The 18,760-nt window shown below is 32.8% G+C and overlaps 1 protein-coding gene across 1 annotated transcript; it reads left to right on the forward strand.

Moving 5' to 3' along the window:
* Positions 1-3,908: 3,908 nt before the first annotated feature.
* LOC124362984 (translation initiation factor IF-2) lies at positions 3,909-18,068 on the forward strand. The gene is made up of 4 exons (XM_046817913.1): positions 3,909-4,359; positions 10,895-11,050; positions 16,304-16,725; positions 17,534-18,068. Exons 1-4 carry the CDS (start codon positions 4,210-4,212, stop codon positions 17,721-17,723), a joined length of 918 nt encoding a protein of 305 aa, XP_046673869.1. The 5' UTR covers positions 3,909-4,209; the 3' UTR covers positions 17,724-18,068.
* The last annotated feature ends 692 nt before the right edge of the window (positions 18,069-18,760 follow it).

Genomic DNA, 18,760 nt, shown 5'->3' on the forward strand with positions numbered 1-18,760 from the left:
TCTCTTCCACCAGCCAACAACTGTTATTTGATATTTCAACATTGGTTGAAATATCTAGACTTATCCGTGCGTTAGTTTATTTATACCCTCCGGTTTGAGAATAAATTGTTTTCGAAATCAACTATTGTCCATATTTCTAACGCTCCACTGCTAAGTTTTTCATCGCGTAGAATATACGTATATTCTAAGTATGCAATAAACATAACATTTATTATATTATACTTTTATGTAATTAATTAAACAATCAATTTTCTATTGTTTCCTATAGTTAACTTTCTTGATACTAACACATGTCAAATAATACGCAAGCTATATATAACTATAATAATTAAGTTATAATTAAAAGCTAGTTCTGCGTGAAACTAAACATTATAAAACCACAATTTGAGTACATTTTATTATTGTTCTAAAGAAACGTTCTTTAGTTACCGTTGAGGTTGTACACTCCAATCCACAATATTTTTTGCTTAAATAGTCCTATGGTGTTGAAACTTGAATGGTGGAGGACTTCCATGAAGTAGGTAATATAGAAGTTGGCTGTCATTCAAAATTAGTTGATTTGTTTGTTAATTTTATATTATTTTCTAATAAGACATACTTAATTAAAACTACGGGCTCCTGTTCACACGACGTCGAAACATTGGTTACACACTCAATTCTTGACATATTTCGGCCTCGCTTTGGAGATCCATCCTCGGGCAACAGTTGGTAGTCTAAGAGTTGTTTAACATTTGTTAACTGGAGATGGTATCGAAGAGAGAGAACGCAAAAAAAACTTTTTGCGTCTTCAGTTACTTGTTGCTGGAAAGGACGTAGATTTATTTGTAAAATCATACCAGAGTGACTATTCTAACCTGTGGTGAACTACGTGTACGTGAAAATTCCATTAAAATGTATTGTACATGTGTAGGCCCTACTTACTTTCTTAGTATTTCCGAGTTTACAACTGTCGCTCGAAAACTTCAAACATATTTCATAAAATTGTAAGGTAGTCGATCTTTTATTTAAACAGTAAATTAGTATCAAGAACTATTTTCATATTGAAATGCTATACATTTATTATTTTGTACGTAAAAAGTTTCCTTTGTTGTTTTTTACTGTACAAGGCGTTTCAATATTCTGCTAATTGTTAAATGGTATGAACAAATATTAATTATACCATTTACGTATTGACATATTATTGAAACGACATGTATTTCAACCTATTGTAAATATTGTGAGTATCAAGGATAAACTATAGATTATTTTTAATGTTAATGTCTAATGTTAAGCTTTGGAATATATTGCGTATAATATTTATTTGTTATTTTCTATAACCGATTTATTTATTTCTTGATTACAGACATTACAACTAAGCAAAGCTTGTAAGCGACTTTCCGTTTCACTAATCCAGCTGAGGAAGTCAAAATTAATGAATATCTGGCGTACAGGAAGCTAGTAGATATTATTTTAAATCCCTTTAGTCCCATCTCTTACAATTATTATGTCCCAAAAGATATCCTATTGCCAGGTCCTAGTATTTAATAGCTTAGTTTTATTTCAGTATGTAATTCAAATATGTAAAATGAATTAATTAACTGTTTGGTTTGTTGAAACATATGTATTCTAAGATTTCTAGAATAACTGTTTCCTTCTTTTGTTGATTGTTTTTGCAGTGAATATAATACAATTTCCATGCTTTCTGAATTTATAAATGTAGTAATAATACAGAAAACTCCGAGGGGTGTCTTGATTTGTTGTAGGCCTTAAATAAGTAAAAAAAACTACACATCATAAATATTACAGGAGAAAGATGGTTATGTATAATTTTCCACTCTATCATCTTGTATTATCATTAGGACCTGTTTCTGAATCAGATCACTAGTTCAGTCGCATAATTTTCAGATCACTCATAGTCTTCAGGAGGCATCAATTGATTACAAGAGTCTTCATATTACTACACACTTTCCGGTTTCAAGTACGCCTACAAATCATAAATATCTTTGATCAGGGGCAAATCTATGAGGGGGGATGAACGGATGAAGAGAATATAATTTCATAATGATAGATCACCTAATAGTCTATTTTAGACTAAAAGTAACACTTGTGTTGAAACTTTTCAATCAGTCATAATCAAATAAATAAATTCAAGCTTTAAAAATAATTTAACCCATTGCGTATTTAATTCGATTTTGTTAAAAAAACTCAATAACCGAGTACAAAAATTCCTTGTACTGTTTTAGAATTATATGTTTTTTAAATTGGACAGATACATGTTACTGTAATTGCTAAACAAGTTCTTTGTTCCAGGAACGACGGTAACAGCGTAAAGTATCTGTATCGAAAAGTACCTATAACAGTAACCTGTTACCGGCACTTTTGGTTTGCGGTATCTTGTTCTCTCAGGACAGACGGTACAGAGTATACGTTACAGTAGTCCCGACTTCATCAGTTGACACAGGAGTCAGAGCTCAAATATTTCAAACATTTCGCGAGATAGGGCCCCCGCATAACAGATCAGATCTGGGAGGTTTTCCATACTCCTGACTTTCCGGTGTTCCGGACACCTCCCAGAGAAGATATCTGGGTGCGCCACTGTCTTTGATCTCGCTATTTCTCAGAGGGATCGATTCTTCTTGGGCTTATTCTTCTGACCAACATTTGAAATATTGGAGGTCTCAAAGACTTTCTGGCTTTTTATGCAACAGTATCTCCTGATGTCTTGAATTTAGTTATGAAATACTTTTGAATGCCAAAAGCACACCCTTTCCTGAACAGTCTTTAAAAATTAAGGACTTCATCCTGATACCTAGTTGTATATTACAGCTAAATTATTTACCTCTCAAAAGGTGAAGGAAGTCTGTTTTCTGCTGGCACTGATTCGAAAAATATTAGATTTTAGACCTTTTGTACAATTATTTTATGATTATCATGGTTACCTCTTTTTTCGAATCTGTTTACCGCTACAAACCGTAGCTTTTTCAGATCTCGAAAAAGTTCAAAACAAATTAACACAGACATCATTTCCCCCGATCTTAACGGAATGACTGCTGAGATGCATTCCTCTCCCTTTTAGAATCTACAGTCTTCCTGTTCCGCTCTTGTCTGCTATCTGTTCCGCTAATCTTACAACATGCAGACAAGTGTATTAGTACCGTATACGTTTTTACTTTTTTGCAAAATACAGACACAAGGATGTACCATTTTACGCGTATTTCTAGTAATATATTACAGGCATTTCTATGCGAGAACATCATAATATCTATAACATCAGCTAATTGAATGGCTTCTTTCTGTTCAATAAAAAACTAAAGATAAAGAAATTATCTTGTTGGTGTGCTTACTAACAACAAAATGGGAAAACCAATTAATCATTCTCAAAAGGTTATTAAATGGTTCCTATAGCCCTTATTTCAGCTACCGCGTCTATTCATCCTCTTTGAACTCTATTTATATCAACATTTGGTTCTTACTGGACGCATTTAACAGTAATTCCGAGATAATTCTTTCAATAGTAAAAAAGTTTTTTCGCTAAAACAAAAACCCGATTTCCTGACATCTTTGTAGATGGAATCCATGAAAAAGAATTTTAGAAATCTGGGGAGTAATCATTAAATCCAATATTTATCACAATCAATAACATTAAAATTTTTTAAAAAATAAAGGTGACTGTTTTATATAACAATGATGAAAACAAAGCAAATAAAAAAACCAATTTAATTGTTGAAAAAAAAAATATAGGACCCACCTGATTGCCTAAACATCCTATTTATAATACAACCCTCAAATTTGTTACAACTCTTCATTGTATGACAGAAATTTACCCAAAAGAGAACTATGAGGCTGCATAGAATCACTCTCAAGCCAATAACATGAAGAAAAAGAAGGGGAAAATAAGCACTGGGAAACATTACGTTTGCAAGCCTGAGCTTAGCCTGCAGTCAGTATTTACAAGATTTGTTAGTCTTTGCAAGGTTTTCATAACCTAGCGAAAACAATTTAACAATATTAGATTGTGTTTTATAATGATTTAGTGTAAGAAATCATCTTGGGAAAACTCATTATATCCATGATTGTTCTATTCATAAACGAAATGAACGAGTTGTTACGTTGGTATTAGGCATTGTAAATTCACAATCTAGGCTAGTTGTGTTATTAATCAAAACGTAGAATATAATTTAAGCCTAATACTAGTGATCTGCTAGGTCTCTAATATTCTATCTTGAGAAAATGACAACGAAATCGAATCAAAGAGCAGCTCTCTTGCAACAACTGTGTCGAATTTGTGGACGAGTAAATAAAAACTGTGTTCCAGTGTTTGGTGAAAGTGGAAAAAAACAAAATATACATAAAAAAATGCATTCATGTCTACCTGTCATAGTAAGTGTCCCTAGACTTAATTTATTCAGCACAAAACGTTTATTGGGTAGAGTACATTAAGCAGACCGGCTGGGTAGGGTATGATAAGCAGAGTACATTAAGCGGGTAGGGTACAATAAGCGGACCCGGTTTTTTATATCGAAATTGGCAAACGATATTACTTAATCATAACCATCGATATAATCAATCAATACTAATTAATTATTTTGAATTATTAACTTAAATAGTCTGTATCAACAGCTGTAAACACTTTAAAATAATAAACTTCGGTATCAATTTACAAAATCGTGACCATGGAAAGGTATGTTAATTTTTTTTTCCTGAAAACTACAATTTTTCCTGAAAACAATAGTGAAGAAAAAATTCGTCGGCAACGAAAATCGAAGGAGTTACGATTTTTTGAAATCCTCTGAAAACTCTGTTTTTGACAGTACCTCTGGCAATTTTACTGAAATGATGACGTTAATCCTGTCAACGATGCCTGCCCGCTGCGCAGTGCTGCGCACTGCTTGCTCTTTTAGAAAAAAAAATTAACTCGAGCTTGCAAAAGTCGAATCCCAGATCACGTGATGCCCCTGATCCTTAACCCTCCAAGTGTGTTGTTCGACAAAATTTTGTCGGTTATTTTCCATCCTTAATGCAATAATGGCCGAAAGGCATCAATATAATACAATGATATACTTTCCCCCCAGTTTATATGCACCTGTGATAATAATACTTGGCTATAAATGCCCAACCCATGAAAAAAAGTCCATTTTTCATGGTCACGGTATTGTAAATAAATACCTAAACTTCTAAGGGTTAGGCCTATATTTCAATTTTACATAAGTAATTTTAATTATTAAAAATGGCTGTATGTCAATTTTAGAAAACTGCACGACATTGCTTTGAAAGATGATAAGACACAAATAAAATATATTTTTTTTGTGGCTTCAACATGTTGGACTTGTACCGAAAACCCCATTATGTGAAATTTGTGGGAAAGAAACAACTGTAACTGTGAGAACAGAACTTATCTTTTTGTGAAATCGGCGTAGGTACTTTCCATATGGAATATGTGTGCTTCATGAAGAATGCCTGGTAATTATCATATTAACCGCCGGGGCGGAAAAATACGAGTTTTGCGTTCTTAACTTATTGGAATCGTCCTATATAAAAAAAAGTATAAGGTTTGATGGGGTGGAAATGAGAAATAACGAAGTTCTAGAAAATAAAAAATTAAATAACTTTCCAGTAATATCTCCATGTTCTACATCCACGTCTAGCGTCACGTGACCTTTTGTGGCCAATGATTGAACCTCGTGATGACGTCATCGGTTGCGCCGCCATCTTTGCAAACGTAAATGAGAAATTACAGAAATGAGCAGAATTTTGATCAAAATTAATAATGTTTTTCTTAATTTCGAGAAAAAAATTAATTACGAGTGCCCCCGGCCATCAGCGCGGGGCAGCACCGAAGGTGCTGCCCCGCGCTGATGTCAATAAAAGAAAAACATCCCTCGAGATAGTACCTATCAGTAAAATATAAAATTCTAGAGGGGCTGATCAAAAATATAAATTGAAATGTAATGTAAAGTTTAAAAACTAAATAAATCATGAAAAACTCAAATATATAGATGGATATTAACAGAGAACACTTACCATTAGTGTGTTGGCGGATATAGCTAAACAGCAGCAACAAAAAAGTGGTCTATCACAACGAAACGACACAGTCTCCCGGTTTAAAAACACCACTCGACCGCACGACGAACAAATACACTCATTTTTAAAAATGCCCTGTTCTATTAAAAAAGAGATAATTTCGTTTCGGTTAAAACGTAAGCTCTTTACGTGCCCTACGAAACACTCCGACACACACAATTCACTAGGGTTGGTTGAACTAGTGGATGGTTGATTCATCATTGTAAACTCACTCACTCAATCCGACCTACTGAACACGATATCTTGTGTAGAACTGACCTATGCCCCGGACAACTCAGATAACAGGTATGCTATCAGGCTGCTATCAGTCCCGGCCGCAGATAATATTCAAGTAAACAGATTATCCAGACACAGCACACAAACTGAACATTAAAACATTAGAAACTTTACCACTTATCAATATACCCCCCAAAATCATGTTATTTGTCATTTGCACCCCCTAGTACTATATATATTTTTTGTTCAGGAGGGTGAGCAGAATACGTTGGTAACGTCAAATTCGTGATTTGCCGCCCCGGCGTTTAATCTTACTGGTACCGAATGCCTAAAGTGTCGGCCACGTTTGTTATGTGGACCAAAATGAGAGAGAATCGAGAGTTAAAAAAATATTAAATGATTATTTATTCTCGAATTATATGTTTTATGGGGTAGGGTACGATAAGAGGACCCGGTTTTTTATATCGAAATTGGCAAACGATATTACTTAATCATAACCATCAATATAATCAATCGATACTGATTAATTATTTTGAACTATTAAATAGTCTATATCAACAGCTGTAAACACTTTAAAATAGTACACGTAGGTTAATATTTCAATTTTACATAAGTAATTTTGATTATTAAAAATAGCAGTCAATTTTAGAAAACTACATGACATTTCTTTGAAAGATGATAAGACATAAATAAAATATATTGTTTTTGTGACATGTTGGACTCGTACAGAAAACCCCATTATGTGAAATTTGTGGGAAAGAAACAACTGTAACTGTGAGAGGAGCAAATATGGTCGTCTTCAGTTTTCCTAATTTTTTTTTATAATAACTTGTTTGATCACTGTAGGGTAAATATTAAATTCATATTTTAATTTAAAACATATGATTGTTATTGAAGACTATATAGGTACTTTTATATCGATTGATAGTCTAGGATTTGAGATGCAAATATTAGGTATCGATGGTTACATTCTTCAATATAAAAAAACCGGGCCCGCTTATCGTACTCTATCCCATATGATTGATATTGAGGACTATAGATACTTTTATATCGATTGATAGTCTAGGATTTGATATGCGAATATCAGGTATCAATGATTACATTCTTCAATATAAAAAACCGGGTCCGCTTATCGTACCCTACCCGACCAGTTTTTTATAACAATATTTAATTATTATACCTATCGATATAATCAACCAATAGGTATTAATTTGAACAATAACTAAATCGTCGGCATCAACTGTACATGCATTTTCTAAAGACTATTTGCGCTATAAGTTAACTTTAGAAACTAAATAACTTAGCCTATATACAAACCAACTTTATATTATATGATTATTTACTGTGTCTTTCTCAGTTTCAAAATGTTTGTTTTGTTGTTATGTTTTCTTTATTATTTAAATGTTATTTTTACTATCTCCTTTCTTAGTTTTATCGTTTGGCCCCTCTATTATTTATAGTACTATGCAATTGTTTAAACAATTTCTATTAATTTGAAACATGTAACTTTAATTTAGTATTTCAGATACATTGGTATCGTTTGATTGTTTGGGTATCTGAGATATATAAGTATCGATTATTGTAATAAGCTATATAAAAACCGGTCTGCTTATCATACTCTACCCCATTTATTTAACATATTAGTTTTTAAATGGGCCGCAGTATAATAAGCAGCCATTATTACATTCAAATCATCTATATATTCATTATTTTTTTAACTATCAAAACCAAATGAATTTCGATATAGGTATTTTAAATGACAGTATAGTTCAGCTGTTTTTATGTCTAAAACAGTAATATTGGAATGATGAATAAAACACTAGCTTAGGTTATTTGTATTTATAAAATTTTAGAAACAAAACTGTGTAACATTTAGTGAAGATACTTTTTACTTCACTAACACATGTACATCAGCATTACTCTTTAGACTATTTTCTCGTAGACGTTGCAAATGCTTTTACTTTGTTTGAATTAATTTGGAACAATTCAATACATTAAAATGAGCTGAAAATATTAATTATAAATAACTGTAATTAGAACGTTTTTGTATTTGATAGGTTATATATTTCTAATCAATAATTTGATACCCTAATGCAATTGTGGTGGTGGCCGCTTACTGTACTACAGAATTTGAAAAATCCCTGTCTGCCCATGTTGTTGTGTTACTAATAGTAAGTTAACAGAGAATTATATGTTATTTTAATTTACATATTTTTCAATAATTTCATTTGCTTTATTGATTATATTAAATATTTTAATGACTAAACTCTAGTGTAATTGGTACTTTGGTGCTATCCGGAGGTCACTATTTCTGGAGAGTTTTTCTTACTGGGGACCTAAAAAAACTATATTAGCATATTAGATAGAACAGACTATTTGACTCTGGGAATATTATGTTATTATGATGATCGGTTCTTGTTTTCTGCCTCCCAAAAGGAAACGGTATTGGGGAAAAGGAGGCCACTCTGTACCTGTCTATTTCATGATATTTCGCGATATAATTAGGTTTAGATTAGATTTGGTTACTAATAGTAACAAAATTAAAGGTTATTTTAACAAGTGGTTAAAATAAAAGAACTCAAAGTTCTTGGTCTTCTCTTCAGACTTTCTAAGCCTTTCTCCGACCTGCACATCTTGAGGACGCTGTATTGCTGCTTGATAAGACCACACCTTGAATATTGTTGTGTGGTGTGGTTCCCTCACCAGTTGTACTTGAGGGATGGCATTGAGAGGGTGCAGAGGACATTCCTGAGACTTGCGGGAGTGCGCCTTGGATTTAGGTATCTGGATGTCCCACTACAAGAGATTTCGTCTTATCTTAACTTACCTTCACTTGAAACAAGACGCTCCATCCAAGACGTTCTCTTCTTGTACAAGCTGGTTAACGGAATTATCGATTGCCCAGACCTGCTACAGAAAATAAATTTCCAAATTACCTATGAATTTCAAAACACACATGCGCACACACACAGACACGCACGCACACCTGTTTATCCTATTAAATTTCTCCAAGGATGGAAATTTTTTTGTTTAGTAGTAATAACAACAGGTAACGTTAATTCTGACAAAATACAGTGTATGAATTGTGGTGGAATGACACAAGCTTCCAAATACAGAGGCAGTTAAGCTTTTTATGCTTTCTTTTGTACTCAAGGGTGCTTTGCAATGAGCACATAGACAGCACCCACAGGAAACGTGCATGAGTGGTCTACTTATTGCGAAGATTCAGGCCACATTTGTTACAAAAGCACTTCCTTCACAGACTCTTCAGCCAAATTAGCTATAGCTTACAGTTATGGGGTCATGCCTCAAGGTGTAACAATGTCCTTCATCTCCAAAAAAAGGCTATCATGATAGTTTCCTCAGTTATTAGTCTCGAACATTGCAGGCGTATTTTCAAATAGTTGAAGATCCTTACAATTTACGGCCAATATATTTTAGCTAGTTTATTCCATGTGAGAAAAAATCTGGACTCCTTTATTTACAAAACACACACTCACTACCTTCGACAAGGTGATGAAGTCAATGCTTCCCCATATTAAACTTCAAAAAGTTTATAATTGCAAAAAATGTAAAAAGTTTTTGGATTTATATTAATTACGTCTATAAAATGAGACATTTCCCGTAATTGTCCAACCAAATAGAATAATGTAAATGTGTTTGAAGTTCAACATTATTCTTATGAAGTAAAACTCAATATTTTTGCACTACAGCAAGCTTTAAAATCTATTTTAGATTTAGGCCTATGTCATGATTGGATTACTTCAACTTTTATCTCATTGTTTGGAAATTGTTCATGGTCTAAGAATGTTTTCTGAACTTTTAGTTGAGACCTTTGTTTTTATTTCATAATCGTTTAACTTAGGTGTTAAGTCATAGTTCTAATTTGTGTTCATTTAAATACTCTCTAGTATTGAAACAACTAAAAAACGAGTTACCGTAGATTTTTTGAGGTTTTTAGTGAAATTTACTCCAAAACGTGATTTGTAATTAATAGTATGGATAATCATGATTCGATTGTGGCTGTGGCCGCTTCTGAGCTTGTTCTAATTCTAAAATATCCAGGAATTTATGAACATTCGGTATTTACAACTATTCATAAATACCTGTGTATAAACAAATTGATTTCTTTACGTGCAAGTTAAAAAATATAAGTTCCTTTCAAATGGCTTTATTTTGTTATTAGTGTAGGTTATTTGTGAACGTGCATGAAACATTTAAATATTTAACAGTTGTAAAATGTGTCTAAGAAGATATTTGAATTATTTTGGAGGCCTGTCTGTCAACATTTACATGGAGTACAATCAAAGACGAGATTTGCTAAAACATATGTATGGGTCCGTTGTTGCTGCTATGAAAGTACTTTTCTTGTGTGGCATAGTTAATGAGCCTATTGAATTAGTTCATTTAATTTCAAAGCATTTGATGGTCGAAAGTGAACACAAGTAATGTGAATATTCTAATATATTTAACCATAGATGTTTTCTCTAATCTATCATGGTCCAACATATCGGACCATAGGTTTAAAAAGGATTATTAATAATAATATACAATATTCACTTACTAATATTTATTTGTCTTAATTACTGTACAAAATACGTATTGTATTGTATTTCAGGTTGAAGAAACTGACACATTGCCAAAACAAATTTGCTTAACATGTTTACCCAAGTTGGACGCCACATGGGAGCTACATCAGCTATGTAAGGAGGGACAGCTGAGAATAGAAAGGAAGCTACATGCAGTATCAAACCATTATGAAGAGGAAGAAAATGTAAACAGTTTGTACAAATTTACTAATCTTGTACTCCTATACTAACCTATTTAACGTGTAACATATTCAACATTTTTTTGATTGTAGAATAGATAGAAGAATGAAACTAGGGGGATATAATGGTTAAATATGCCATGATCTTTTTATTCTCTTAAATTGTTACATTGACAACTTATTGGAAATGTAATGTTTAAGAGTTATTAAAATGCCATAAGAATATTTTTTTTGAGTCGTTGAGACTTACAAAAGCATTGGCAGTCATTCATATTGAGCACTATTGCTACGTCACTAACCTACTTAAATAAGTAATATATGAGGCATATCCAAAACAAAGAGTTGTACTCAAATTTTTATGATAGCAGCATTATATTATTTAAATTGTTGCCTAGAGAAATGAAAGAGCTCCATCTTCATTCATTTGAAAGATATGGTATTTAAAATAAACTCATGGCAAACTCTTTATACTCTATTAGGAAACCCTTTTACATTAAGTTTTAATTAGTTATTTGTTGATTGTTATTGGTTCATTAATAGTTATTTTTTGTTATTATTTTGTCTTTACCAATGTTACTGCAATATTTTTTGTGAATGTTTAGTTTAGCTCCAGTTCACCTTCCTCTTACTGCAGTGTCTGGAATCTGACGATGTGTCAAACTTGGCTCCTGGATTCTAAAGACATGTTCACCTGAAAAGATCCAAAAAAAGTTGGTGACGAAGAAGATTGTGTTAGAAACATTGTAATGTACTGAATTGTACATCTGATGAGACAATGAGACTACTTCTTCACCTAAATTACACTATAATTTTATATTTTGTAGTCTAGGTGGCTCTGATGTTGAAGTCTGAGACAGTGTCAGATGCAAGACACTGCAGTAACAGGTTATTGAAGAAGAGGGCACCTTTATAGGTGGGTTTAAAAAACCCACCTGAAGGTGAACTAGAGCTAAACTCATCATTCACATTATAACAACCCTCCCTATCATAATTACAATATGTATTGTTTTTTTCCATATTACAGAAAGTGGATTCATGTGTCAAAAAGTATTAATATTATTATTTATTATAAAAAGGATAGTTTTAGTAACATACCTGTAATCTATAAAAAACACATGACGGATGCTTGTACCGAAAAGTTGTTTGGGTGAGCATTAACAAAGCTAGTACTCAAAGAAAGAAAATGTATTTTCTGTCTGTCTGTCCTTAGATTTTCTCTAGGAACAAATTTATTTATTTATTTTCATGTCTCTTGCGAATGAAACCACTGACTTTAAAATTTGCATGAAACTTTATTTCTATATAAACAGGTTTGAATTCAATGTTCATAAACAATTGATATTAAAAAAAACGACAATGTCCAAGTGCATGTAGAAAAAGTGTCACAACATCAGATCTTAATATAAAATTCTCTTTTCATAATTCCAAAATTGAAAACAAAACAAAGTGTTTCGAGGTTTAAAATTACAAGTCCGATGAACTGATGAGAGTCGTACACTTGAACGCGCAGTCTGCCATCGACAATGTGGATGAACTGTTGCTAATGTGTAACAAACTTAAGTCAAAAGTACTTTTCATATCTGAAAATGGGTTCAAACTTGAAACAATTGTTTTTTTTTTAATAGAAAACTATACATTGGCTGAATTATTCACTCGTCTTCAACATAAAGGGAATGACAATGAGAATATCTTTATTTACAATCTTTGAGATTATAAACAGTGTCATTAAATACATTAACATCAGGAAAAGGTTTTTTGAAGATACTCTTCCAGCGTGTAGAATGACCGGTCTAGAAGCCATTGATGTAGTGCTATCTTGAGTTCCTTTCCTCTTTTGGACAGCAGGTAAGGTGGTAGGAGATTGTGGAGCTTCATTCCCATATATGATGGTTTTCGCTCATAAAGCCTCAGACGATGTACAGGAAGGTTGTAGAGGTGTACATTTCTGGTGTTGTAGTGGTGTACATCATTGGTCCTTGGAAGACTCTCCCCATCAGCGTACATTATTACTTCTTGAATGTAAAGCGAAATGACAGTGAGAATCCTCAGAGACTTGAATGCCTCTCTACAGCTCTCCAGAGGTTGTAGTCCCGCCAGTGTTCTAATACATTTCTTTTGTATGATAAGTATCCGTTGAAGATTTGAAGCAGTACTTCCACCCCAGGCAGCAAGACCATAGCGCAGGTGAGACTCAAAAAGGGAAAAGTAAGTTATTTTTGCTGTTTCAAGGCTACTAAGAGAAAGAATTTGCTTGATGACAAAGTGACCAGTGTTGAGTTTTTTACTAAGATTGTCAACGTGATTAGTCCAATTTAGTTCGGTATCCACTGTTACTCCAAGGAATTTTAAATGATCTTCAATACTGACATCTGGAATGGTTGGGACTTCTGATGCTCTCCTTCCAAAAGCGATCTGGTTAGTCTTTGATGGATTTACTACAAGGTCATTTCCATAGCAATATTGGATGGCCATGTTGAGAGCTGTATAAGATGAGACCGCAAGGCCATCTGCTGAACGTTTGGTCAGAAATAAGGTAGTGTCGTCCGCATACATTAGAGGTGTGCAGTAGTTTCCTAGGTGTTGGGGTAGATCATTGGTAAAGATAATGAAAATCACTGGTCCTAATACGGAACCTTGTGGCACACCTCTCAGCACTGGAAGGACTTTTGATCTGACTGCCTTTGTGATACCATTTGATGAGTGGTAGAGCTCTACTAGTTGGGTACGATCCTTTAAGTAGCTCTCAAACCAATTATTTGCTGTCCCCTTGATTCCAAGCAATTCCAATTTCTTCAGAATGATGTTGTGGCTGAGGCAATCAAACGCCTTACTTAAATCAAGAAACAAAGCTGTGGTCAATTTTCCCTCTTCAATGCTGTCTGTCACTGATTCAATTAGTTTGATCAATGCCGTTGTACGACTTCCCTTTTGTAAATCCATGTTGGTTTTCATTTAAGAGATTGTGCTGAGCGCAATGGTCCAGGAGTCTTTGAAGAACAATTCTCTCACATAATTTTGAAAATGTTGATATCAGTGAAATTGGTCTGTAGTTGTTTGCATCATGTTTGCACCCACTTTTAAATTTAGGGAACACTTTCAAAATTTTTAATTTTGAGGGGAATTGACCCTCTTTAAAAGATTTGTTGAATATGGCAACCAATGGGGGGGCTAGTTCGTCAGCACAAAATTTTAATATTTTGGAAGAAATTTCATCAATACCGGCTGAATTTTTGAATTTGAGGTTTTTAATTGTATCTTTAACCTCATCAATGCTCGTTTTGGTCATTGTTTCCATTAATGCTGTTTCATGTGGTTCCACAGATTCCAATTCTTTCTTCTCATCCACTGGGATTTTTTGTAGTGTTGTTTCTGCCATATTAACAAAAAATAAATTCAGATGATAGGCAACTTCTTGAGGGTTATGTGAAAGTTGTCCATTTATTTTCAGTTTTATGTCATCTGTAGAGCTCCTGTTTTGGTTACGGGCATTATTAACTATTTTCCACATGGCTTTGGGCTTGTCGTCAGCTCTTTCTATGAAGTTGGCGGAGGCCTCTTGTCTCAGTAGTTTTAAGCGTTGGTCATAGGATTTCTTTCCATTTACTGCGTCTTGTTTGATGTCGAGTTCCCCTGTTGTTTCAAACTGATGTAGTCTTAGAAAGTTTTCTTTAAGCCTGCTGGCTTCTTCATCTGCAAAGAATTTAGGTTTTAATTTCTTTCTAGGTTTCTTTAATTTTCTGGGGCAGGCAGCATCCTGGGCTATTGTCACTGTCCTTATGAAGCTGTTGTAGGCTTCTTCAACGGTGTCAAATTGTTCAATGTCATGCCAGTTTTCATACGGCAAGGGGTTAGTATATCAATATTTGTAAAGAATTTAATAAATTTTCAGTTATCTGAGGTCAATTTTAGTGCAAAACTAGACTTCAAAAGCATTAGAATGAAAATTATTTCTAGTTTATACAGGAAAGTCATAATAATTGGTCTGTAAAGATCAACCAGCAAGGTGTATTTTTCTTCTATAAATTTTCTCTTAAAAACTTGATTCTCTAATAAATATTTTTGAACCAAACCAATATCAATACATTATTATTGGAGATCTCAAAATATTTTATTGGTGGGCTGAGAGAAGAATGCCTGAATTTGATGTTTGAGGCATTCAGTAGTCATTTAGGGTTCCATTTAAAATATTTCTTGCCCTTTCCTAAAATGAAAGCAAAAACAAAAATGTAAAACTAATACTTGGACTACTCAAGGAATATTGATTTCTGGTTAAAAAACTCAAAATTCTACCATTCAATTTACATCAGCACAGAAAATGAAAACTTCAAATCATTTTATCACAATTATAAATTTATAGAAAAGTTATAAATGCTGCAAAGTCTTATAACATTAATCACATATTAAAAAATAGCAAAAACTTTTCAAAAACTGCTTGGAAAATTATTAATAAATTCGCACAACAAAAAGATAATCCATTAAATAAACAAACGCTCAATTAATATCAATGTAGAAAATAATGTAATTGCAGAACCTCTTGAAGTGGTACGAGAATTTGAGATTGAGAATTGAAGATCATGAGGAGTGCAATCAAACTTTATAAATCAATCATGGTAACAAAAGTCACTTTTATTAATTTAAAACTTAAAAATAACATCATTTTTCAGGACAAAAAGTATATTGTTATAAAAACACCACAGTTTTTCTTTGATACAGAACTCAAAAACCATACATATTATTGAAACTTACAAGCTTGTTTGATTGTCTTATGAGTCAATTGTATTCCAAAAAATTTCACATCTATTTTTTAGTTTATTTTATACTCCCTTTTAATAATAATCTTTGGAGTTGCATTTTTTATTTGATAACATATTTTCCTATTTTGACCTCAATTGAGATTGGGTATAGAAAATAATAAAATTTAAATCTAAATTAGATACATCAATGATTCTTAAGATACCATTCTGGGAGGCACCAGAGTCCTCATGGTATGGTAAAATTTTAGAAATTAATACCATGGCTTATATAAAAGCACTGTATTTTCATATTGTAAGTTGACTCATTAAAGTAGCAAAATTAATCAGAATGATAAAATAAAAATTTATATATTAAGAAAAACTATTAGTAATATTTTCTCTTACTTTCACTCTACCCCTTTGTGAACAGAAAGAAGCATTTGAGTAAATCTCCTATCCCATTTCTCGCTTATTTAACTTTTAAATAGTCTATTTTTATACTGAGTTTCTGGCCATTTGTTCACAGAGTTCCTATAAAATGAACTTAATAGAAGAGAAAGTACGGTCGCTCTCAGAAAATAGGCCAATAATATTTGGTGAGTCTGCAATAATTTCTCTGGCACCACCCTCACCTCCACCTCCGCCCAAAGAGGCTCCAGTCGTTGCTTCTCCCTCTCCGGACACCATGATGGTTCTCCCGGAGCAGGTGATGATCGTGGAACAACCTCCAGTACCGTACCAGCCTGTGCCAGTCAAGGACACTGTGTACCCTGAGGGTCTCATTCAGGTGAACCCTCCCAGGAGGGTAGCTCCCAAGAGACGGATGCCTGCCCCCAAGATTCTGCCACCACCCTCATCCACCAATACCAGAGGAACGTTGCCCCTGCCTTCACCACGTCGCCAGGCCCTCAGAGAGGGAGACTCGGCCAATGTTCCTCAACCAAAAAAGTAAGTTAAAACTTTTTTTGAATTTTCCTTCTATATACATTATACAACAAAAGATGGGCAAGAATTTTTGGATAAATTGTGATAATAAGTAAGTAATCATATAAATTTGTATAAAGTAAACCTGTAACATAAGGCTCAATGCAATGTAGCTAAATACATAGGCATAAATCTATCTTGATATTTGAAACTTTATTTGTAACAAATTGTATTTTATATTTCTTCACTATTTCTTTTGAACAATGTTTGTTTTTTATTAAATTACCATTTTTGTGTCATTTATGGAGTAAATAGTATATGAAACTTAGCAAATGCATGGTAAATTCCATCTCTCTGTTATTTATGGAAAATTTTGATAAAAGCTAAAAATAATTTGTGATCATCAACTTTAATACCACATATTACTCAGTGACTGGTGGTTTCTATTTTGTGTATTTGTCTTTCTATTTTAAAATTCAGAAGGCATGAATTTAACTATAGACTTGAAATTTTGCATTATTTTTACATATAGACAAATGTCTTCATTTTTACGTTGCCGGTTGCCTTAGTATTTTTTTTTTTTTTCTGACAGTATTGTATTTTATATTCATATTTTGTAAATATTACTTCTCCTGCAGTAAATCTTAAAACGCCTACAAAATTAAAAATAAAAAACACACTTTTTAGGACATTCTTACAGGGAAAACCCACTAGTCAAAAGGTTAATAAATTGGCCTTGTTTGAGAAAACTAATCAAATCAAATGTTTCTCCCTTGGGTCATATTATTAATCTAAGTATTCCAAGAACGTAACCACCAGATTTTTGTTTCAGATCTCTACAAATGTGTAACTACTGTAACAAATCATTCCCAGATGACATCATCGATCACCACGTCAACCTCCATTTGCGGCAATCGTTCTTTACCTGCATTGACTGTAACAAAAACTTCCGTTCAGAGGAGGCAATGTCTCGTCATCGCTGTGGTGCCATCCAAGAGCCCATCAACCTTGATCCTGACTAGTCGTAAATGTGTAGACAATTTTAATGTATTTTATTTTTAAGAATCAAAATTTTTATTGTGTTTGTATTATAGGTGAACTTTACTTAATTTTATACATTCTGTGTTTTAAAGGTCAGTGGTTTCCACTCACATTGTATTTATTTAGTCTGAAGCTGATTAAAATCTGCTAATACCAGGGCTCTAGGAGCACTAATTGGGAATCACTGATATTGAAGTAAGTTTTCAAAGTACAAAATTAATTTAGTTTTCTGTTGTTTTTTTATTGTTATTTCTTTTATATTTATAATACATCTACATTTACTTTAACATTTTACTGTAGATGAATAAAAATTTATCTAAATGCTAGCTTTGCGTTTATATTACCCTTTACTTGGCTGTGATATTATGTCTAATTAACCCTAGAAGTGGCACGTAAACTTATTGTAGTCATACAGTGTTTCATGGTACTCGTTAATGTATTTTTCTTAACCTTATTTTACTTACAAACAACCAAACATAACATATTATACGTAATTTATATGTCCAAAGAGAATAGACAAATATGTTTAGTTTTTATCTACAACATTATTTTTGTATGATTCAAAAATGTGACACGATCTCTTTTTCACCTGGGAATTCTGTACATATAAAATCGAATTCCGGGTAGTTCTTTAAAAGAAAGTATAGAATATAAATTTGACACAAAGTTTTATGCTGTTTTCAGAAATGCACAGTAAATATGAAAACCACAGGGGAAGAACCTTACAAGTCACAATGACCAAACTTTTCAGGAGAGTTGTTTTACTGTTTTAGTCTAATGCAGCTTAATAAAAAACTAAACAAAAAAAGATCTAATTTTTTTTCATTTTTTCTTGGTATTTTTGATTACTTTTATGTTGATATATATATATATATATATATATATATATATATATATATATATATATATATACAGTATATATATACCTTTTTCATTAAGTACTTAGTAGAAACGTAAGTTTTTCTAGGCTATGTGCAGTTGTTACAAGTCTAGGGACATGTAAGGTTTTTCCTCTGAA

The sequence above is a fragment of the Homalodisca vitripennis genome, chromosome 5 (genome assembly GCF_021130785.1).
Source record: "Homalodisca vitripennis isolate AUS2020 chromosome 5, UT_GWSS_2.1, whole genome shotgun sequence".
Lineage (NCBI taxonomy): Eukaryota > Metazoa > Arthropoda > Insecta > Hemiptera > Cicadellidae > Homalodisca > Homalodisca vitripennis.